Source organism: Hesperophylax consimilis, chromosome 4, assembly GCF_061612785.1.
Source record: "Hesperophylax consimilis isolate HC1 chromosome 4, BYU_Hcon_1.0, whole genome shotgun sequence".
In the NCBI taxonomy this organism is placed as follows: domain Eukaryota; kingdom Metazoa; phylum Arthropoda; class Insecta; order Trichoptera; family Limnephilidae; genus Hesperophylax; species Hesperophylax consimilis.
Window position 1 is genome coordinate 6431571 of NC_142839.1, and position 25819 is coordinate 6457389.

The 25819-nt window shown below is 33.7% G+C and overlaps 1 protein-coding gene and 1 non-coding gene across 9 annotated transcripts in view; both read left to right on the forward strand.

Annotated features, from left to right (window-relative positions):
* The window catches only part of by (focal adhesion protein tensin), a 554755-nt gene that overhangs the window by 462755 nt on the left and 66181 nt on the right, over window positions 1–25819 (forward strand). For 7 of the 8 annotated variants that reach the window (XM_089651274.1, XM_089651276.1, XM_089651275.1 and 4 more), the window contains 2 exons: window positions 996–1172; window positions 19754–19831. In XM_089651274.1, coding sequence (XP_089507400.1) covers window positions 996–1172; window positions 19754–19831 — 255 coding nt within the window. Of the gene's footprint in view, window positions 1–995; window positions 1173–17826; window positions 18166–19753; window positions 19832–25819 lie in introns of those variants that run through there. The other variant, XM_089651282.1, reaches the window with a different exon arrangement.
* TRNAY-GUA (transfer RNA tyrosine (anticodon GUA)) lies at window positions 16995–17068 on the forward strand. Its single transcript has one exon. It is a non-coding gene; the product is annotated as a tRNA-Tyr (tRNA).

A 25819-nucleotide genomic window follows, 5' to 3' on the forward strand; every position in this document is an offset into this window, starting at 1 on the left:
TGACTACATTATATTGTAATTGGGATCTTAGAGTTGTAACGTGTAGTTTTTTCTGCTGCTTTATCTTTTATGGCCTTATTGATATATATCGCAACCCTTTGGTGACTAAATAGATACAAAATTGCCGTTGAAATAGCTTAGGCTTAATAGCTTAGTGAAAAATATTATTACGTGAATTGTGCATGGATCTTATTAAAATTAATAAAAATACACTTAGTATTTTATTTAGACTAAAAGCTCTTATAATCTGGAATGAGTGTGTAGGCCGGCCTGGGGGCCAACCTATATACTATTGACATCTCTCGGATAAGTCTATAACCTCTACATCATTGCGCCCTTGAGGTGATTTTGCACAAATCATATTATTAATAATATATCACACTAGAGCCATCTTTGTTTTGTAGAGCAAACTATCGCAAATACTTACGAATACCGTATTTTTGTTTGTAAAGACAGCCTTTTCTGTCTGAATTTAGTGGAGTTGACCTTCTATTTTCGGCTTGAATCGTACTTTCCATCATGAGTTATGAAGCTTTGGAATAATATGTACCTAATTGTCAATAAACAGGCTAAAACATAAAGTACTAAAGTGTTACATAAGTGCGTTTGCACGCAACCGTGTAACCTAAAACAGAAAAACAAAGAATAAATATTTGTTTTATGTCATTATTCATTTGCTTTACCGCCCTGAAAAGGGCATTTATTCCGAAATTATTTGACTTTAATCCCAAATACAGTAGTGTGTACACATCGATGAGTTTATGCAAAGACTTCGAAGTTACTAATTTTCTAAATAAATACGATCATTGTATTCATACATAATGTATAATAAAATATGTAAGTAGGCGGTCCTAACTAGTTTTTAATGATATGCTCTCACTACAACCTACAAAATAGGCAAAATTATGTGGGAGGGCTTTGGTCAAGCACCCACCTTTAGTTTATCTACTGTAGTTTTACCAGTTTTAATAAATATTTGTTTTGGTCTTCCCCAGGATGCTGAACGCTTCTCAGACACCAGCTGGCAGATTCACCAGCAGTGGCGCGCAGGGGAGCTGCCCCTTCATGTCATCGGGGAGGGACAGGCGCGCCCCCTCACGCCCGCCATATCCTGGGCGCAGACCACAAACTCCTGGGGTGAGGAGACTCCGCAGGCACACATCAGGAATACGGTAAGAGGCGCTTTATTCTATCTAAACCCCTGAATCTAAGACGAACGGTAGCAGACACTATATTCTTGGTTTAAATCCTAAATTATGAAATAGACTGCCTTGAACTCCTGTCTCAAATTAACTTTAACATAACATCTAAAGGTACCGCCAACTATTTTACACACAAAAAAATGTCGCAGCAAACTCACAAATTTACCGTATTCTCCAAACATTCAATAATATTTGTCCTAACTCAAATTCCTACATATTATTTTTTGACTCCTTACCGTCATTATTAAGGAAAAATATTACTTGTAACTTAATCAATGCGCATTCACAATTATCCACTTCATAACACAATTCATACACGTAGGTAAACAAAGACGTTCATATGCACATACACATATAAATACTTGTACACCTCATACATTTTAAAAATATATAATTTCGTTTATACCCAAATCATTCCTTAGGATGTGGGTACTAACTCCTCCCAGTGAAATGTACATAATCATTATTCACTCCCCAGAAATTGTATGGAGACATGTCATTTGTAGGTAGGTACGGATCTTTGTAATAATTTATAACACCCTGTAAACTGTTTACTCCTCATTTTAATTATGTAGATATTGTTTTTTACTAAAATAATAAGAATATAAAATAAAATAAACCCCAAGCCGTCATCTCCTGGGGCGAGGAGACGCTGCAATCGCACATCAGAAATACGGTGAGAGATCTTCTCTCTATACCACAAACTCCTAGGAGTAGGAAACGCCACAGTAACAATAATACAATAAGTAATATCAGCAAGAAAATATTATACAAATATCTAAAATCTATGAGAGCTCTCATATTGTATAGGATCGGTCTGTATTCGCATGACGCAATTGCAATATGCCGCAATTGCGACAAAATTGAGCAAGGCAATTGGAATTATTTATTTACATTTCCAAGGCATTATAACTGTCACCAAATGAAGGGTCACAGGCGCAACTTAGACAGATCACTATAGTCTTCAACCATCGAAACAAAATGCTGTAAAACCCCACGCAATTTCCCAAACTACGAATATATCCAATTCAAAACTAGGTAGAGGTAGGTACCGCAATTTATGGTGATGATCATTATTGTCCTCAACATTGTACAATAATTTTTATGGCTCAGAGCAGGAACTAAATTGGACAATAACGGTCACTGGTAACTACGCCAATTAGTAGTGACGGATATCAACACTGTTCTGTTCGGTTCACATCGTGGTACATAGACAATACGACACCAACGAACGATTACGCAATTATTTTATGAGCAGGCATCGTTCGAGCGAATAATGATGCATGGATCGGTGAGACCTATGTCCAAAGACAAGAGGAGTGGAAGACAAAAAGAGATATTTCATTTATTTATACTTCACATTCACACAACAACAAAATGCGCATCAATCAAATGTTGTGTGAGGTGTGGGGAGGAAGAATCATTCTACTGTTGTAGTCAGAGCCACAATAACCATTTGAAATAAACCAAAGTCTTTATGTACTTGTTGCTTTCCTGGTGTCTCGAAACCCCGAGAGTCTTTGTATTCTTTATTTGGTCAGCATCCCTCTTGCACTATTTCATGGTGATAATCGTTGTACAAAACTATGAGAGAATGGCATTAAAAATATTTATTTATTAACGCCCTTTTTAGGGGCATTTCATTTGAATAGTGAAAAATCTAAGGTGCATATTTATTATACATAACTAAACTGCTTCAGTAAAAATCTTTTGCATTTGTTAAGTGATAAATTCAAGGTATCCACTGACTGTATATGTATTTTCCTCCATAAGTATTCTGGACAGTGAGGAATACATATGGTAGTTTGTCACAGAATTACTGCACTGAAATAAATCTCGACTTCTGGTATTACGTAGTGGAATCCGAAAGCTTATCAATGCAAGCAATTCTGGACTATAAAATTCATCATTTAGGATTTTATATAGAAATACCCTCAGTATAAGTCAGAGAAAATTATTTTCGAGTTTCCATTATTATTATTATATCCATTAAATCTTCAAAAAAGTAAGAATTTATTTTGTATTCAATATTTATTTAATGTTTCAAAGTCTACAAAGTGTGTAGGTATCCCGGTGGTCAGTGGTACATAGACTTTCCCGGTTAGGGGGCAGTATATTTCGATGGTTTACAATTGTTGTTTAGTCATAAAAAAATCTAATCCACTTTTAATTAAAGTGTAATTCAAACGTTACATTTTAGGTCAATAAGCTAACAACCAATGGCATATTTTACGTTCTTTCCAATACAATTTTTAATATTCATTCACGTGTGTCGCTCTGGTTTCAAGTACATAGGTTTTGGCCAGATGCTTGAGTATGAAACATCTGATCACACATATGCTGTATTGAATAAATTGAAATTTCTTTCGCAATCTACATGTTCCTGCACTTAGTATACCTACTACGGTACAACAACCTACACTGTTTGTTGTAAGTCGTCCGGATGTATATATATTTTAGTCTGCTATCTTACGATATTATTATGTAGTTCTAATTCCTGAATCTTTGTAACGTCAATAATACTATCGACAGTATCGACTTAAAAGCTCTTGCCATCATCTCTCCACACGTCTGTACTAAATTTAACTAGCATAAAATATAAGGTCTCCAGATAAATAATATGAAACATTTAAATTACGTGTCACATCTCACCTGCGGCTTCTGTGAAATAATTAAACACAGTCACGCAATGTAAGCGGGTGCTTCCTCTTCAAACAAACCTGCATCTTTCTGTAGCATTAAACAAAATAATATTTAGGTTTACTCCACATATATAGGCGTACCCAATGTAAACACTGAGAAAGGGACTGTTATAATATGTGATATGTATAGTAGCAACACTGTTTGGGTGACACGAGCTAATAGCTTCCGATGGAGGCATGCTGCTGGGAATGCTATTTTGGGTGTGTGTACGTAATGGTGTTTAATGTTTCGGTAAATATTCAAAGGCAAGCGATAAGCGACTGATTCTGGTAAGGTATTTGATTTGCTTGAAACCTGTAAATTTAACCTCGAAAGTCTTGTAGGAATTTATGAAAAATATTTTTTAATTAAATTATTGATACTCATATAAAACGTTCTGAGGTATTTTAATAATCCATAATACCACAATATAGGTGGTACTATTTCAATAACTTCATGAATTAACGATTAATGTACGGTAACCATGTCCAATTAAATTACATGGCGTATTGATGGGATTTGAAAACAAACTTCTGAGCGTTTATAAACGATGTACAACTGTACCTAGATACTTGTATTTGCTGCTTTTATCCGTCATCATGGTATGCGCAAACAGATACATGGAGTCTGGGGTCACGATCCCTAATGACAGCACTTTAACCAGTAAGCCGCACTATTTAAAATTAAATTCTTGGTAACCCCCAAAAGACATTCTATAAATTCTCCCCTCCAAATTGTTTTGCTTAAAGCGTTCTTTGTATATCAATATACACTTTCGCAACTACCATGATAATTTATTTTTAACACGATGACAGTAGTCTTGTATGTAATTTATAAAGTTTTTAAGCGACACGCATTATAATTTTAATTCTAAATAGAAATGGTCCAAAAAGCAAACCTTGTTGAACTCCGTAGTCTAGACAAGTGAAAAAATGTCTCCTTGCAAATCTTTGCGTGGGTTCAAATTGAAATAGGGAAGCCCTACATTGCCAAAGTTTTAACATTATTCGTATACTCATTGCATATATTAAAACCACATTAACAAAGGTGGAACAGAATACAAATTGATTATTTGCCATAGTGTGGTGGCTACCTGTTCGGTTGAGAAATCAGTAATGACCTCGTCTTAGGTGTCAAGATTGCCGACATGAAGAATGGACCATCTCCATCTTGTGGTGATGGGGCATTAACTGTTTCTCCTAAACTAAGCGATCGAAGATATTATGTTCATCTGGACTGAGAACCAGTACAATTCATTTAGGTTGATTAATCGTCATTTTTTTATCTCTCAATTATGTTAAGATTTGGTAGACAGCCAGGTAGCTACAGGCATGATTAAATATTTAATGTAGGTCTACATGTTTTTTTGCTTTGCCTCAAGGGATACGTTAAATGATGTTTCTGATGTATTACATATCACTTCCATTCATGTCTGCGGAAAGAATAGTGAAATAGATTGAATAGCAAATGTTGATTGGATCTTACGCCAAGGGCGTTATTTTTTATTAAAGCACTATACACTATACACTATACCGCGAAAATCGCGGGATCTTATAATTGTAGTATTTGTTAAGCTGAAAGTATTTACAAAAAATATATTTGACTCAGGATCATTGCCTTGCAAAAACAATTATTGTCAACTCTTAAAGTTTACCTCTAAAAATTTTTACCGTTATAAAACTTACAAAATTACGACATCATCTGTCAAAAATTTAAGCAAATTTCGAATACATTATTATTTACCTATTTTATCACTTGTCTGAAGTGTTCCCATAGTCAGTTACACTTTTGAATAATACTTAAATTCAAAGCTAATACGGACAGAATCACAGCAGAAATAACTAATTTTATGTGCCAGAAAGATGGAATGAAAAAAATTTTTTTTACGTAATGGGCAGCATTTGATGGTGGTTCAATTTCAACATAATCATATGTAAAAAAAATGCGAATTGCAATAAATCTTAATAAGAACCCAAAGGCAGAATATGTAGTTTAGCTAATTGTTTTTGATTACACAAAGCGGCCGATTATAATGAACACCGAATATAATTAGGTAGATTATCCTATAAAGAGTGGTCGATACTCCCAGTATCGTCCTGGCAAAAGAGAATCGAAAAGTTCCCCAGATTGGCTATAGCCATGTTTGGCGACCAGCTATGAATAGCCAGGTACTTTCCGTCCTTTATCTCTCCCATTTCCTTCGATTCGTCACTCCCTTCAGTCTCACATCGTACCCCAAAAGACAGTCGGGAGCAGTTGGGAATCTTGGTAACTGTTTTTTTCTTATTCTACCATTGGTGTCATATCCTATTGACTTTCATTGAGGAAATCTACATTCTGCTGACCACCAATCACCGGAATTTCGAAGTCATTATTGAGGTTTGGCGTCTGAATGAAGGATGAATAGAAAATTCATAATATTGACTCTACTGCGTTTTATATCCAGCTTCCTCAGGATTGTCGTTCTTGGTTGTGTCCAGAATATTTAAGTTTGCTCCTTTTTATCTGGTATATATTGATATTCATTAATTCCCCAGCTTTTTATTTGATATATATTGATATTCATTAATTCCTCAGCTTTTTATCTGGTTTGATATAGATTTTGCCTTTCGATGAAGTTTTGAAGCCAAATGGGGCGGTTTTTTTCTCTACCTCGTCTTTCATCAATCTTTCCTTGGATTACCACTTGGGCAGCCTTGTAAATATTTGGTCCTCCTCACGAAGTCTTATTAATTAATGTGTTTACGTCTAAAAATCTGTATTTAGATATTGCGTTGACAATGAGAAATCCAGATGTTAAGCTCAATTAATTATTCAGAGTTTTCGGCGACAAGCAAGTAGTGACACACGACAAATTTACCCATCTCTGATGACATCAGATTATAATACACCACAAGATAAAAAAGGTATAAGGTTTATTCTGAACAAATCACGAATATTTTGCCCAAGTAAACATCGTAACGTGAACGAGTTTACAAGGAAAAACCGGCACTTTAATATAATGTTGTACTTAAATGAAAAATAAAAACATCTAAATTTAATTATCATTAAAATTTTATGATAATTTTATACATTTTTCCTTCAATCAATGGTTCAGGCCTTGATTGCAATAAAATTAATTATATCCATCAATTTCATTGGAATGTAATGAATGTTTTGAGTAGATACTGATTGCAACAGATATATTTTATTGACATGAACTATAATATACTCGTAAATCCAATCGTTAAAGTTGCATTATTACCAGAAATTATATTAGCCACACGTGAAGACAAATAAATTTAATACGGAAGTTTCACAAAATAAGGAATCATTCTCGTATATAACTTGACCCATTTTTTGTCAAGTTTTTTACTGACGCGAATCATCGACAATATTTTAAAAATTCCTTATTTTATCAATTATTTTTGCATAGATAAAAAAAGAATTTTTAAAAATATTTTTTTTAACGTGGGTATAAAATTATAATAAAAGATTTAAAAAAAATAAAATAATGGCAAGTAAAGAAAACCCAATAAGGTGCTGCCTGTGTGTGAGTATTATAACCAAAGTTTAGCATGTATAGGATCAATTATTAATTTTGAACACTTTATCTGCCGTTCACGAACCTTACTCGTGACGTATTATTTGAGATTTTCACGGCCAAAAGTATCATAGTGATTTGTTTTTGGGGTATTATGCCGTGTTGCGCTACATCCTTCTTTAGCCAAATGTAATCTACACATCTGTCCTGATGATGGAGACTGCAATGCTGTCCGAAACGTTGGCTAAAGAAGGAGGTAGCGCAACACGGCATAGTAACCCAAAAACAAATCACTATGGAGCTTACTCGTGACGTTTTTTTCGGCGTTGTAAGAATTATAGAAAAAATAATCATTAGTTTCAGGCATAATTGTTTTGATGTTTATAAGGTAATCTAATATATTTTTATTATTTTTTTCATTTAAAAATCAGCCGAAAAAAAGGTACGTTAGTTGAAATAAAAAACTTATTTTGTACGCGCTGTAAACAGTACGAAACTCAATCACGAGTGGTACCCGTGATCAGCTTCTTCTATAAAAAAACCCCACGAGTGAGACTCGTGAACGGCTGACAATGTGTTGAACAGTATTAAACTAGGCTAAAATACAAGTTACACGATGCTATCAAATTTAATAATATAGTATATATTTTTTCTGTATGAACTTTTCAATAGCCAAATAAAATATTTATTTATTATAAGTTCACGGCCAATTTTTACAGAATGCACATGTAAATTTATGGCTCTGTAAGTGAAGGAAAACGGAAAAGGAAGTTTAGGGGGTAAATACCTGGGTATAAAGTATTCAGATGTAGCCAAGTAACATTGCTAAGGCCACATCAAGCAACTTTTCGATTTAGAATTTTGGTCACCTGGGAATGCTGAGACCAAAATGTATGTTCTACGTTCTTTGGAACATGGTGCGAAAGAGTGCTGTATTTAAATTTATTTAAATTCAGAATTTGATGAATGAGTCATACATTGAATACTTAAGAAATTATGTATTGTAGGTATTTGCCCATTTTTAGATATGAACCCACGACCTTTAATTTAGTAGCCAAGAAGCTTAAAGCTCATTAATGATACAAATCAGCTCATCAGTTCAGCCTAACATTTTACGTAGCTTTCTTTGCTGCCTATGTTGTAGGTTGTAGCCAATGGTTTTGAACAGTCGAATATGCTCAGTAGAAGGTTCTGGCTTTGCAGTTCACATATAAAAATAATGTTATTCCTTACGTTCTGTACATCATTTTATAAGTGCGAGCTTTGGGCCAACTTTAAGAAGAACAGCAAGGAAAGGCTACGCGTGCAACATAACATAACAAAGCCTACCGCGTGATGTTTGACCTTCCCAGATACAGCAGCGCTTCCAACATGCTCACGGAAGGGCGAGTGCCAGGTTTAACAGTTAACAGGAGTAACATAACAGTAACAGTAACAGTTTGCAGCCCTCATAATAGTCCAGGTAGCAAGTTTAAAGGAGAGGACAAACAACTCCAAAAATGTACTTATCATGGAATCCCGCCAGAGTCCAGACTCATGCATTGCAGCACGCTGGAGAAAGGTGTTGGCCCCGTTATTCTAAAGCTTAATTTCTTTAAAAAAACTCTTGTTCTTATTATTGTATATATCCGTAATATTATAATTTATGTTTTATGGGATGTGAAGGATCGCACAAACCTTCCCACATTCCTGAATAATCTTGTTGTTATTAATATTACATTATTATCACTAGACTTCTCATTAGAGGGTCGTCTTTAATACTTGTGAAATAATTTAGGCTACGAATTTTGTCACTGTGCAATTTACAAATCAATCGATCTTTGCGTATAAAGCGTTCTTTGGAAGGAAAATAATACATTACACTACAAAGACGTAAAAAGCTTTTCATTGAAGTACCAAACACATTTTGATGACATCTTACGACGGTCCAACCCCAATGTTTACGAATATATTGAAATCTATAAAATATTACCCATTATAAACGTGCTGTTGCCTCTAGGCAATAATATTGAAATTTATGCAAAACTGCACCAAACATTATAGCTAGGGGAAGTTTATTATTGTGTAATCATTCTGTATTGAAAATGGAAAACATGAGGCCTAATATAATACATATATATTTAAGCACTTTTTAGATGCTACTTTCGTGAAACTCAAATAAAAGCTGTGTTTTAAGCAAGTTTAGGTATTATAATTGATGCTTGCACCAATTCTTAAAAACGTATATTTTATTTAGCTATAGAATATATTTTTTAATTATTTTTTACTAACCAATAAATTAACATACAATTTTTTTTTGTATAATCCACCTCACTAGGCTGAGCCTGGTACGAGAATATATGTAATTTTAGATGCACAATTTATATAGAATCAGAGATATAAATAAAAGGATAAATAGAAAAGATAAATAATTAGATAGATAAATAAAAAAAATTCGAAATAATGTAAATACAAATAAATTAATGAGAACAAAAGAGAAAAATACATGCGTGGAGTTTTTTTAACATTTTGTATCTAGTATACAGGGTGTCCGGGGGTAAAGTACGTTAACTCCGGGGGGTAATTCTACATGAAAGTTCAAGTAAAAAAGATACATAACTTTTTAGAAATTCCAAGGTACGAAGGTAGTTTTAAAAAAGTTGAATTGTTTGTATGGGAAAATAAATATTATTTTATAAAAAATATGTTTTTTATGGTAAAATAAACATTGGTATTTCGAACAAAAGTTGTTGTTTTTTTTTACTTTTACTATCATATAGAATCAACTCCCAAAGTTAGCGCACTTTACCCCCGGACTTCCTGCATACCTATTCTAATACTACTAATATTAGTACGTACGTAATAGAATATTATTATATAAGTTTTTAGAACTTCTAAGGGACATAACAATGATTTGAGTGTAACATAAAAAGTAGGAAATAGTTACATAATAACAGAGTCAACGTTTTCTCGAACGTGTATTTTACTCGAATAAATCTCGATTTTGGAATCATTCTAATTCCATTGCCCTAATCTTTTAGTTTAACTTTGTATTGGCACATTTTGATGTAGTGGCATCCGTTTTCCTCCCTTCAACATTACTAGTCTATACGGTTTATGTGCATTAAAAGGGACAAGCCGGCAAAAGTGATATGTACCCACATTGGTACATAGTTGGCAGTCACCCGCTCCTGGCTTACAAGATCAGACAGCTAGGGTTGCCAATAGATTAAAAGGCCATTTCCTTATAAACTTTTAGTAAATTCGTAATCATGACAATCGTTGGTATCTCTAAATAGTATGAAACAAAGTCACTATCCGCGTCTGTCTGTTTGTGCGCTTAGTTTTTATAAAATATGCAACGGAGTTTGATAGAGTTTTCACTATCATTTAGAGAATTTCTTCTGGGAGGTTTATATATAAAGAACATGGATATTATATATTTATTGAAAGTAGAGAAAAGTCGAGAAACGCCGGGTTCTCTTCAGCTAGTGTATTATGACAATTACGTTAAATCCGAAAAAATACGAATAATAAATTGGCTATTAAACTTTGTTTTCATCACTTTAATATATATAACCTCTACATATTTCATGAACAATGTTCACATCATCAGGAGCAAGTATATACTAAAGTCAAAAATTAAATATAGATTTCAATTGAACAGTAGAAGAAGTGGGGAGGGGTAAAAGTGGGCGGAGTTTTTCTCGAAAACTAGTTTAACTAGTTTAAAAAGTTTTACTCGAAAACTCCGCCCACTTTTACCCCTCCCCACTTCTTCCACTGTTCAATTGTAATATATATTTAATTTTTTACTTTAGTATATATTTGCTCCTGATGATGTGAACATTGTTCATGAAACATGTAGAGGTTATATATATTAAAGTGATGTAAACAAAGTTATTTGTGTATTATTCTAATAAATAATGACATCAAAAAGTGATAAGCTTTCAGAAGAAATTTTCTTAGAAAAATTAATATATTGGCCTTTGTAAATTTTTGTTTGCCTTTACTTTTGAATGAGTCTAACAAAATGGACACACTTTATAAAATACACAATGATTAGCTTACCAAAGCTACCAGTTACACAGATAATAAAAGTCTTGCCAGGTATCATTATCCAGTTACATGACTTGAATGGAATCTACATACAGGCTGGCAATCAATAATCATTTATATTTATGAGACCGCGCGATTTGTTCGTAGGCAATGATTTCATACGGGATCCACGTGTGTAAGAGATTACTGTCATAACGTGCTAATAATTTAATTGTCTATGAATCGCCAGTTTAATTGATTTTATGGGCACTTAAACAAGAAGTATTGATGAGGTTGTGATTATATAGACCGCCAGTCAATTAAACGGTTGTTAATCATGCCTGTTTTATTGCAGTGCAATTTTGTGTGGAAAATATGGCATGCATTTTTAATGGCTTAATGTTCTTTAAATAGATATAACTAATTTTAGGAATAAAAATTTTTCACTCTGCGGGCTGCAATCCTATCACTCGTGTAGGTTTCGATGCGAAGATGTGCATCATCTTCCTGTGCCACATCTTTCATTTATCTTCCTCTGGTCTGTTGACCACTTGTGTATTCTTATATTTGTCACTCCTCATGATTTAACTTTAGTTTTATTTCGAAATCAGCAAATTAAATTGAATAATGAAGACTACTTTAGTTATGGTTTGGGCCAACCCTGCAGTTACGTTCTGTGAAACACAGACGCCCACAGCGGCGTCGCTATGGCAACGGCGCCCCTTGGCCCTCGCCGGGACGCTTTTTTAGGGATTCATCTCAGACGCGTTTCTTTCTCGCCGCAGTTGTCTATCGGCCGCCAAAGCAGGCAAACCGCGTCTGTTACAACGGGAATACACCGCATTCCCCTGCAGGTACCGCATACTCGAGACGTTACTGATTCACAGAGCTATTTAAGTGGATATTCGCGAATTTATACGTGCTTTACTAGCCGCAAAAGGATGCTACAGACATTTAATTTTGGTCAATATTATCGCATCATATTGTCTTCTAAAAATGTAGTGAAAGTGCGGTGTTGTGTACTGTTATGATTGTAAATATTATGGTTTGTTGTGGTAAATTGTAGCAATGTTATTGTTTCACTATTTTACGCAATATTTTGTTGTATCAATCTTATTTTTCACTACGGTTGTACGCTAAGCCAATTAAAAGCAGATATTTCTTGTTCTGTTTCCCTCTTTTTTTGTTGGAACGGTTTAGTTTTTTTCATCTTAATTACGATATACTTACTAACCAGAGAATAAGTCAGGAAGACGAAGAGCGAGAGAGTTATCTGGCATGCAATCCTCTTTGTCTACCTCTGTGGTGAAACGGCGTAATAATTTGTGGTCAGATATCTTTTATAAAACAAAAAAGTAGTAGATCATTTTTGTAGTCGATTGTTCTTTGGTGTTTTTTTCATCATTTTATTTTGGATGTAGTAAGTTTTCTTCGTCACTTGCCAGACATATTGCTCCACACAGCGTGAATGATTTATTATAATGCGTGACATTATTTTAAGAAGTACTCTCTTACTCATACGGCAGTTGAAGCCAAGTGACCTAACCCTCTCTCTTCACAATATGCGAATTTATTTCGACGGAATATTTTATACACAATTGCACAATGAAATATGGTATCATATTATGGTACTGTTCAATTCACCTTTTTTCAGATTTTTTTTTCATACTTCTTCTAGAGCAGCAAGTTATTTTGATTTGAACGGGATGAGAGCACTTACCAACGGTTTAGACCCTTTTTCTATAGGGATGCAAGTATCCGACATTCGTCGATTTAAGTATCTTGGCGACTATCGCAATAATACAACACCTGTGCAGAGTTCCGTACACAGACTCACGTTGTCAACATTTTGTAAACTTGTCGGCGACGCCTGTGTTCCCACCCTTCGCTTGTGTCAGACCCAATCATTTTTTAACAATGCTTGAGCTGTAGATCAATGCTAGGAACAAAACAATCAATAGGAATGATATGATATAAAAATGACAGCTACATCAATTGTTTTGTTGTGAGTTGTGAATGAGGTTATGAAATCATTCTAGTTTTTATGTTTCGAGAATTCAACGATAATTAGTGGCAACGCGGGTCCAATGATTGCAGTAGCGACGTTTACGAACTGTGAGCGACAAATTGTGTGTGACGTGAGTATACAACCTGAGTATCAGACACTTGCGTATCCCCGTTGAAAAAAAGCTTTATAGTGCCTGGCTATTTAGTTATATTCAGTAAAAATCTAATTCATTCTGATGACGAAAATATTGTACACAATCGCCAAATGCAAAAATTATACGTAATCATCTAGGTACGTAAATAAGTGTCTATTGTCACTAAAACCGATGAGATTTATAGAGTCATGAAATTTCCACAGCTTTTACCGTTTAGATTTTGTACTTCTATTCTTTATATTATTATATTGGATTATTCTTTCATATTATTTGAGATGTTTTCACGGCCAACAGTATTACAGTGATTTATTTTTGGGTTATTATGCTATGTTGCCCTACCTCCTTCTTTACCTACCTCTTTCTTCGGGGATCATTACACATCTGGCTTGATGATGGAAACTGTAATGTTGTCTGAAACGTTGGATAAAGAAGGAGGTAGCGCAAAATACTCCAAAAATGAATCACTTCAAAGGGATTATTCTCTGCTCTTGAAATCGTTTTCATAATGAGCTAAGGAGTTTTGAAATATCACAACTAAGCAAGACATTATGTTTTTTCACATCCTTATCTCATATAGCAAGTAACAGAACATATTTTGATAATATGTAGTTTCTTCAGTGCGGTGTCAGGGGGTTAATATAAAAATCTATAGTTAAAATTACATCACTTCATCTTCCTGTGACGAAATTAAAAGAGTAAACAGTCTATTTGTATTTTTTCTTATTAAATATTTAAAACTCTACAACTTTTTGCCTTACTATGACTATACTTACCAGTAATATTTAAAGAAGATTTTCCCTTTGTTTTCATAAAAATCTACAGTTTTATTCCGGGTGATGAAATTTTGCACACTTAACTTCCAAAACAAGAGGAAGGTCACTGTTTATACAAGATTTTGAAAAATTACACTTAAAGCAGAATTTTGACGCTTGATGAAATTTTGTACACATTCAAACCGAGAGGAAAATCACTGTCCACATCTGATTTAGAAAAAAATGCGTAAAGCACGGGCAACGCCGGGACGCGGAACGCGAAAATCCAATAATAATAAATTGCTCGTTTTTTATTGCAATACATTTTAATTAACTAATTAAACTTATATAATTAAGGAAGTAATTAAACTTTTAATTACTAAGCAATTGACTCCGGAATAGTAAAACTATAAGTGAATACTATCGGTCTTATAATTATGACCTTGGCCTAAAGATATCGACAACTCGGTTAGAGGAGATCTTATGCGGAGGTTAAAGATTCCTTTCGTGATTACCATTGCGATTACGATTACGATTACGATTACGAATAATATTACGATTTTTTGTATTTATTTTTTATTTATAATATTCTTTTCGAATAATATTACGATTACGAATGATATTAGGATTACGAATAATATTAAGATTTATAATTTAATAGTTTTACGATTATAAATAATATTATGGTTACGAATAATATTACGATTACGAATAATATCACGATTACGAATAATATCACGATTACGAATAATAGGTATTACGATTACGTTTTAAAAGCAATGCTTACCACCAATTCTCCTTTAGCCCTCAAAAATTCCCTAATTATGGCTTATGCCATATAATCACACAAGTTGGTGTATACAAGTTTTTTTTATGTGAAAACTGTACGAGTATTCCAACTGCCCGGGTCAGGTGGGACTGTGCATTTTGTGAAAGTAAGTTTGAAAAGGAAGGAAATGGGAAAGAGGTATGTTGGGAAGTTAAGTGTTCGAGTCCGGAACTGTGTATTATTATAGACAGGTTTACTTCCCTTTGTGCGGTACAATTTCTAGTTATTCGTCATACAGCAGTGTTTTGTATTTTATATTATAACAAATAACCCGATACCTTTGCATGGAGAGAATTCTGCGAAGTGCGAGCGATATGGTTGCCAGAAGCCAGAACTCTGCGTGACATGAGACAGGAGACATGTATTATCTGCAATGCGATGTTGATAAGGAAATGCTGTGTCCTAATATAATATCAACCGACGGGTCTAAATAATATAAATCCAAATATAAATCTATGTCATATATGCCAAATTCCTGAACCCTTCTAACTGAAAGTTCTGTAAACAATATGCCTCGCGTCCAAAAAAGTGTGTTCTTAATTTTCTCTTTTTTGATAAATCAACAACAAAATTTACTATAAAATCATAACAATTATTCTTAATTATAAACCACTAAAACGGCCACCATCTTGAACCGGAACCGGAACGAACTTTTTTTTTCAGACGGATTGCAAAAAAAGCCACGTTCAACAGGAGTTTGCTACGCTCAATCAATCAGGGATTCTCAAATTGGCGATTACGTTTACAATAATATCAAAAATAATCGTACTTTTACGATTAGTACCAACCTTATATTAATTTGTGATTAATACAAGTATAATGCAAATAATACATAACTTACATTTCCATATTTTATTCCTTTGTTCCCTACTTAAATTTAAGCGTATTTATTTATTTTCTATTCCGAATTTGAACGAATACTTTTGTTTTTTTACATATTTAATGTTGCAATCTTAAAATAGTCCTGCCTTTAAAAAATATTTGCTCACATGATATTATGAAGGTTACTATTAGAATTGAATATATGTCAGCTTTAGAAAAGTAAAAAAAAAAAATGATAATCGTTAATCGGCACCACTAATAATAAATAATATTTATACATTCATTTTTTAATGTATGATTTGCCTTTTGTACAATTGTTTTGTTTACTTCGCGTCGTTTGTTTTGTTGTTGGTAAAGTGGCAACCTTGCTGATTGACTTTACACCTGTCGGTAGCCGTAACGATAAATAAATATATGTAAACGAGGTTGTCACAATAAAGAACTAAACACCAAAATTATTGAGATCCGTTACTTACTTATAATACCTTACTGGTTCGTTAAGATTATTGCCCTTGAGAATCGTAGTGCGTTAACATCTACGGCTTTTCACTAAATTTAACGATTTTATGCGTAAAAAAATACGGAAGAGGTTTTTTGATAATACGTAAATATGAAAGAGAGCTGAAGATTTTTTTATTAAAGAATTATGGTAAGTACATATAAAAGAGGATTTATATTGAGTTTTTACATAATATGAGATTTTAATACAACTCTTCCATAAAAGCGATAACTTGTGGTTGGAAGAGAAGTGTTCAGTAAGCTGGAGCGACATTGTCAAATATTTTTTTACTATTATTTATTTCATTGTCAAATATTATTTGACAAGTCAAAAATATAATAAAAGATATTATATGTCTCGACGCCATCTAGTGAGAAATTTAGCACTAACAAAGCCTTTCCTAAAAAAATAAAGTTGGTTGTTTACAGGTGGAAAAAATATAATAAAAAGTGATTGTTGATTAAGGTATTAGTTCATATTGAATCATTTGGCCGGGTTGGAAATAAGCCGACATAGCTCAGTGGTTACAGAGCACCTGACCGTACATCAGAAGGCACGGGTTCAATTCCCGTTGGCGGCATTTATTTTTACTCGGGAGATATTTTCAATTTGTATTGGTATTTCAAGAGACTAATTATTGCTTATAATTATTTGGAGCTACATTGTTTGGAATTTTTGATTTTCGTATAGTAATTTACACTGTCAGGAGACGGCCTGCAATCCCGTTTTTAACTGCATTACCAATAATTTGACGAGGTATTTAATAAATTAGCAATACTCGTTTTTCTCTGTGTAGCATCACTAACAAACGAAGAATGTCACATTTCAAACAATTTGTGTCGTCAACATATATTATTATGTATAAGTTTCATTTTTCAAATCTTCCTCATGTCGTTTACATCGGCTTTGTTTTTTTTTATATTATCTTTCATGATGTACACGTATGTATATGGTTATTATTTATTAACCTTTGGGGATCCCATTGCTAGTGAATTCAATCTTCTTTCGTTCATTCTGTATAAATCCTTGCCCATCTGCCGTACACCAGGACTTGTAAACTTAAGCCTGGATGGTCACTTATTTATTGCTTTTCCTTACAACACTTGTATTTTAATGTATACTATATACTATGGATCGATGGAATATGTACTTTATGCTATGGATCAATGGAATTTGTACTATATGCTATGGATCAATGAAATATATGTATGCTATGGATCAATAACAACTAACCTTTTTTAAACGAATACTTTTAATTTTGAAATTAATTTACATAATATATTATATTATAATTTAACTTCAAAAGTAAAAGATTATGAAATTCTTTGAATGGAGTAGGACAACTGACGTCAAAAGAACGACTATTACAACATAATGCACGATATAAAATGTAAGTGACAGTGAAAGTGCAGACGATCCGCAATGCAGTCAAGTGCAGGGGGGTAGTAACGAGTTAGACAGGGGGGTGTGTGTGTGTGTCCCATGTGTATCTACTGCCTATCCCGTGGTGGAGGGGAGGGAGGCGAGGCGGAGAGGGGCGCCCCTTGCCCCCTGATGGTGCTGCGGGGCGCGGGTATGCCTCCGAGGCGCTCCGGCCCTCCCGACACGGGGCGCATCCTGTTCGGGCTGGCCTTCGCCGTGTGGAGGACGGCGCAGCTGCTAGAGTCGGCCTTCAAGGTAATGCAGGATACTGTAAGGTTTAAGAGGACTTTTATGGTAGGTAAAAGAGGTACCCGTATTCAAGGTGAACTAGAAATCGGTTTCAAGGTCAAGGATACAAGAGTTCAAGGATGATTCTGTCACGATAAATCTAGAACCGCCACTAGTGATCACTGTAATCAATAATATTTGAATGGTTTTTATTTTTGTGTACCGCCTTTCTGGGGAAAAATAAACTTTGAATAATTTCAGAAATTTCAGTCGAGGAGAAAATTAAAGTTTTACTAAAACTCATTCCGGTGTTTGAAAATGCAAAAAAAAACTGTCTCTCATTCATGAAATTATTTCGATATTTGAAATCTGTTATTTCGTAAATAGGTTAATTTAAATATAATATGTCCTATCAAATGCATTATCAAGCCTCCAATGCTAGTTAAATTTATCCGTGCATTCCAGGAATGCGTACAATATTTTTAAACTGAAATTATAAAATCTTCGTAAACTTTATCAAACTGCACATAACACAGGGTGTCAGGGGGTAAAGTGTGCTAACATCAGGAGGTGATTCTACATGATGGTAGAAGTAAAAAAAAACTTTTTTCTAAATTTCTGTTTACTTTCCAATACAAAAATATTTATCCGTAGAAACATATTTATTATCCCATACGAAAATTAAAATTGTTAACCTAAAAAATACATTAAAATATTAGAATTTCCCGTAGAATAACTCCCCGAAGTTAGCGCATTTCATCCCTGGAAACCCTATATAATGAAATGTAGCGATGTCGTAATATAATGTACACTAGCGAGGTGCTGGGGCTACCACTAATAAGAAGAGAGCTTTATTGCGCGGAGGATAATTTGCCCTCTAATTAAATTTCTTTGCTCTCTCGTCTCCTAGTATGTATTTCTGAAATCCTGAAAGGTTTTACTCTTAAAAACCTTCCATTTTACTTTGCATGTCGACCGCTTCACTTTATTTACCCTGTGACGAGCTTAAATTAAAACTGGTATTATTTTATTCAACCCCTCCAGCGTTTTAGGTCACATATGACCGAATGTCCATATTTTTTATCTTTTTTTCTATCATGCGGAAATACATAATTATTTGACTTTAGAAATAGAAATGATAACTCTTTCCAGTTTGCCTCAAATATTTATACTGGAAACCTTGAATAAAATCCTAAAAAGCCAAAATGAAAAATTCACATTTCGCGCTACTATCGTAACAATCGGTTTAACAATAAAAAATATTTCTTATTTTTTATCATACGAACGAGGTAAAAACAGTGACATGCAGTTTTCTTACAAATTCCCCAAACAAAACGAATATATTTTTGAAATATCGAGTTCTCTCAATTTTCTATGATTGCAGTAAAAACATTAGTAAAAATATGATTAGCGTTTTTGACAACCTTTTTCCAGATAGTTAATTTTATCTAGTTTCTAAAACCGCATTTATTTTTACGGAATGTTAAAAATGTATAAAGCGCATTTGAAATACACAGAAAACATTGCAAACTGAACAAAGTTCTGAAGGGTTAAACCCAACATGAATATAGACTTCTTTACTAGTAAATTAATATTGTTTTCTCTTTTGTTACAGCCCCCTAGAGAAATACAATCATCCAATATGTTGACACCGGCTCCACCATCAATGACACACATCAGGCATATGAATGAGGTAATAATATTGTATTTTATGACTAATTATTTTATGCTTATTGACTTCCCATTCAAAGTATACGTTTTTAATTTTTTTTTACTAGCCCCATATGCGTTGTCGGGCTTAGTTCTGCTTTAAGGTTTGGGAAAAGGGATTTGGTTGGTTTTTCAAAATATCATGTAAACAGTGGCCTTCCTCTTGTTTTGAAGTTCAAGTGTGCCGAATTTCATCAATCTGAATATAACTGTAGATTTAAGTATACGTTTTTTTATCTCACTGACAGCCTTCTTTAAATATATATATTAGAAGTCCCCGGCGTTGCCCTGGCTTTACGCAGAGTTTTTCGAAATCAGATGCGGACAGTAATTTTCCTCTTATTTTGAACGTTAATTTACTGTGGAAAATTTCACCTAGAAGTATCTAAATTATGGTGTAAGGGGTGTGAGACGGGGATGGGGGTAGTTTACGAAATCTCACGTAGAATGTAGAAAGTGGTCTTTATTTCCTTTCGAAGGTCAAGGATGCGAAATTTCATCAATCTTAGAATAAACCTATAGATTTGTATAAAAAATAAACTCACAAAAACTCCTCTTTAACTTTACTATTGCAGATATAAGACAGATAATTAATAATTAATAATCGAACAGGGATACGGCCTCCGTGCTCGAAAGGTATTCTCTCGACTAGCAAGCTTGAGGTGACGGGTTGAAATCCCAGCATGCGCAAGTAAATTTTATTTGATTCATTTGTGTTATTTCACAAATTACTCATTAAAAATAATATGTAGTATATTTGCGGTACGTTCCAGAGTGGAAGTATCGCCGATGTAAGACCACCTCTCAGAATTGAATTGTTGCTTGAAATGGCTTTGGCTGTGTTTGGTGACCAGATTTAAATAGCCAGGTACTTCCCCAACTTTCCCTTCCCATCTCCTTCCCCTCTCCCCTACCTTCAGCCTCACAACTAACCCCAATTGGGGATGCCATGGTATCACTGGATTCTGGCGGTTGGGAGCAGCTGGGAATCGTCTAGGGATGAATATAATAAGAAAGAGCACACTAAATTTTACAACAAACATACATTTTAAAGAAACATTATCGTTACGCTACAAAACGGTTATATTGACCAGTGAACTAAGCACTCCAGGACGGGAAAGCCCTGTGGAGAAAACACTATGAAATAAAATGATGTCAATACATATCATAGTAAATAAATAGATTAAAAAAATACCAGATCAAAGATGAACTTTATTTGAAAGGAAGTTGAATATAATACGCAACATTATCATAAAACAATCTGGTACCAAAGTCATTAAATCCAGGTCACTTCTGAAATTTATTCAACAGTATTAATGTCTTTTCTCATTTACCTACATTAGATATTGTGCGTTATGCGCAAGATTTAAATAAACTTCGTAGTTAGTATTCAAATAAGGTTTCTAGCTATAGGTAAATAGTAAAGTCAGGGGCGAACTGGAATTTAAATTTCTGAATATGTTGGTAACGAACTCTCTTTCGGTCTCCCGGTCCCATTTTTTACATGCTTATATTAATATTATTAAATAGTGCACCGTACTACCTACTAATGACAGATCAAAGATTCTTCTACCTTTCAAACCACTTTCTAAACACTCCTGGTACTAATAAGAACAAACTTATTAGTAACAGAGTGTTTTCGAGTTTTGCAAGCACAAACATACGCAGGCCGAATTTGTATACATTAAGACTAGACCGATTTGTTTACTTATTGTAAGTATCTTTTGTATTTTTGTAATGCCAAGTTAAAGTACGTACCTACAGCGTTCATTGAAGAACTGTTAGATAGTAAACCAGTCTTTTATTTTCACTGTGCAACTTATTTTACACTAACTTTAATAAACACTTAGAAGTTTAACAATAAAAACGCTTAATTTCGGGGTACGGAGTGTTTTCAACTTATTTATATTAAATTATTGAAGACAGTATTAGCGATTCTTAAACGAAAATCTGAAACAGAAAAATCAGAAAAACTCTTCCAACTGAGCTAATGGGACCCTATCTCCTTCCGTCATACTTAATTGTATCATACTTCAAATAAGAACTACCAATATTGCCTTCATTTTTCTCACCGCACATTTTTATTGGCAACTATCTTGTATTATCGCAAGATTCAACCCGAACTAAATGCAATCTAGACAGCGTCTTTAGATAAACATATCTTATTTTTATTTAAATTTTCGACATCTATTGACTTTTTTGCAAGTCTAGGATGAATATTTATTTTTGGAATAACTTAGTGCGTAAAACCTCAAATTGTAATATTTAATAATTGAAGAATTGTCTTCAATAATTAAATATTAAAATTTGAGATTTGAGATTTTACTCACTAAGTTATTCCAAAAAATAAATTATTTATATTAGTTTCGGTTTCAGCCGACAAACCGGAATTCGATTTCGAGAGAAAACCTAGTTTCGGTCAATTATAGTAAAGGTTCTTAGAAAATATATTGTGGTCGTAGTAACCTTACTTCAATCGGTAGTACGTAATGCAGTAACCTAAATACTACTGATTTCGGTAGCTATTTCAGGTTTGGAGTTAGAATATGGAAAACTCTTGATCGTATAAACGAGCGATCAGTCTAATCAAATACCCTCATAGGGTATTTTGTCTCATTTTCTTTGGTAACGGATGGATTTCGAATTTTGGAACACAGATGACAGATAAGAGTGGTGTGTATGTTCTACTGGCATTTCAATGAGAGATGCTCCGAAAAACTAGCGTAATTGATCTCTTCGGCGCAGGTGTACAATCAAAGACGCGTCAAACGTTTGTCCAACATTTTACACAGTTGGCATTAATTTAACATTTTACAAGAAGCAGAACCTTACCACCGCCCCTGAATACAACCTCCATCGCCATTTACGAGTATTCCTAAGTTGTTGTTGCTATTTCACAGACATGTTAGCATTACACTACTCTGTTATCACAATGTCAATGCTCTTATCTTTTTAGCGTAGGCGTAGAATAACATTTAACGGTTAGGTAGGTACCCACAACGCACCACACCTAGCTTTGTAATACCTGGTAATTGCTGGAATTGGATACGGGATTAATTCAATACGTAATTCTTACATTCGTAGTGTTATCAGTTCAATAAACCACAATTAGCAAACGCAATGTAATCATTTTAAACCAGGATTTTTTTCGCTACACAATTTTACACGGTTAACCCTTTAGGCCTCTGGCATATTGACTGTTATAACTAAAAACTGTTTTTGAAATGTCATAATATACGCTTTCAAATTGTATTATTAGAAATGTGTGTTATTTTTTTTATTAAAATTTTTGAAATCAAACACAAAAAAGTTTGAAAAATTGCTCACCCTACATTAAAATTGCTTATAACGAAACAAACGAATATTTTATTAGAAAATATTACAAACCTTATGGCCACCTCACTTTTTTGTTGTTTAATATGAAAATAATTAATAAAAAAATCAAAAAGTTTCATAAATTTTTCTCAAATTAAAGTAGGAACCTTTGTTTTCATAGATGTGTACATTTTAAATATTTTATGGTTAGCTTCTATATTTGAATGTAAATCTTGGTTTACATTCAAATATTTTCTTTCTAACACCGTTTAGTTCAAATTTCTAACTACGACGGTAAGAGAGACACAACGATATCTACGAGACTATGAGCTTTTTCGAAAAGCGAACAAACTGAATCTATGTGTAATGTTCCCTTGCACATGCTGTTTGTTCCCAAAACCGAACAAATTAGCCTGAGGAGTTAACAGATTTATCAGTATACAATTTGGTGAAATAATTTCCTAATGTAAGCTAAATAATTTTCGTAGATGATATGTATGTTGCGAAGGTTGAAGATGTGTTGGGTGTTGAATGTAAACTATGTAATATTTTATAAAAGATTTATTACAGCAAGGTTTATTTAAGTAATCGCGACGCGAAAGGAGTAAGTTACTTTGATTGGCGCGTTATAACGTAGCGCATAGCAGACTGACAGACTGAGCAGAGTGATATGATTCAAGTTACACCTAAGAACGTTCCCGAACATTCTAGTTGCTATGGCTACGAACATTGCCACCCGTAACGCTGAGCAACGGCCGACATTTTCAGTATGTTCTATGACTGCCTAGGTACCTTAGCGCTTGGTACTGTGTACTAAGTAGTACTTGATACCGTCCGACTCGAGTAGTGGCGTACCACTACATATATATAATACTAATGACCCCGGGCAGACGTTGTCCTGTCACAGACCGCCTTCTATGTATTGACATCTGTATTACGCACGTAAAGAAAATACCACACTCAAAAATTGTTGCATTTTCAGGGAACCGTCTAAATCAGTTATTTGAAACGATGTTTGAGTGTAGTATTTTCTCTATATGCGTAATACAGATTTCAATAGATTTGTTCACACCGCCATCGATTGATAGATTACAAAACGTAAAAATTAATTACGACTCTTTTTCCTGTAAAAAATCCTTAGAATCGCATTAAAAGATGTTGAAGGGGAGCGGGTGGGGAATTTAAAATTTGTGAATGTATGTATTTTTTTGGATAAATCTCAAAAAATAGCGCCACCTATCGGGTCCAAAACTATCCGACATTTCAAGCTTGTACTAACCATACACATTGACAAAATTTCATTGAAATCGGTTGGGCGGTTTCGGAGATTATCGTGTACGAACACAGTGCCACGTGATTTTTATATGTTTAGAAGAAAGATTATGTAACCGTATTACAGACATTTCTTGAAAATTTTATAAAATTATAAGTTTCCCAATACAGCTGGTTTCGAAGGTTTTCGGATAACCTTATAATTTTTTTTTCATAAATAAAATTTCGCTTTCGAGGAATGCAGTTTACCTGTTAAAATATTTCACAAATAAAATTTTCAGCATTCAGTTGCAGATTGAATAATTTAATGGTGTTTTTCTAATATTATAATCTATTTTTGTTATGATCTTATCATAAATAGGTTATTAGAATATTATTATCAAATTTAATTTCAATAATTGATTGATTTTGGTATTAACAATAGTGGAAATTTTTTTGGATGACAATCCGCTGTTATAGTAATTGATTAGAAGTAGACGTCGGTTAATATGCACTAAAAACGGCAATAGGTATATATGCATTTTATAATAGTTAACAATGCCCAAAGTATATACCTATTGGTACGCTAATATGATTTGGGTGGTAAGTGTTAGTGGGAGGGTGTGGTGTGGGTGGTAAGTGTTAACGATAAACATTCGTTATTGACAGTAAATATACGAGTACCTATATTCAATACTTACTAAGAGCCCTGACAGGACGATTTATCTGTGTGAGAAAGCTCTTGAATTACAAGACAACAATTTTTTATACTCCTATCTTATCAAGACTAACTGTGTACCCATTTATGGTCTCTTTCTTAAACACTGTCTCATTCACTACGATAACGCAATACCTGGGCTCAAGTACGCTTTACAAAACTAACGTTAATCTAATAATTTAATTTTAATCACATTTTGAAATAATCTATAATTTTAAAATAGCTGTCTCTGTTTTGTCCATCGCTCTACGGGATGCAATCGTAGTTTCTTCTGAACTTCCCGGGAAGTTAGCCAGTATGAATTACTTCCAATACTTCTATTATATACAATGAATTATTCTGTCTATCTTCTATTTATCTATTTATACAAATAAGATGGCCGTGGAGGCGTGGATTTGTTTTTATATAAATCTTCAGTTTTATTCCGAGATTAATTCAATTTTGCACCCTTGAAGCAGAGCTTCAGCTAGAAATAATATATTTAACGTAAAATAAAGAATTTTTCTTCTCGTTCGACCACTGGGTCATTTCATAGTATTTATGTATTTACGAGTATTAATATTTTTACCTGTATGATTTAATTTTTCCTAAAACATTGAAATTTATCCTCTTCAATACAAAAGCCTGGATATTCTTTTTTTTCATTTAAATCTACAAACATAAAATAATTTCCTTTTGGGGATAATG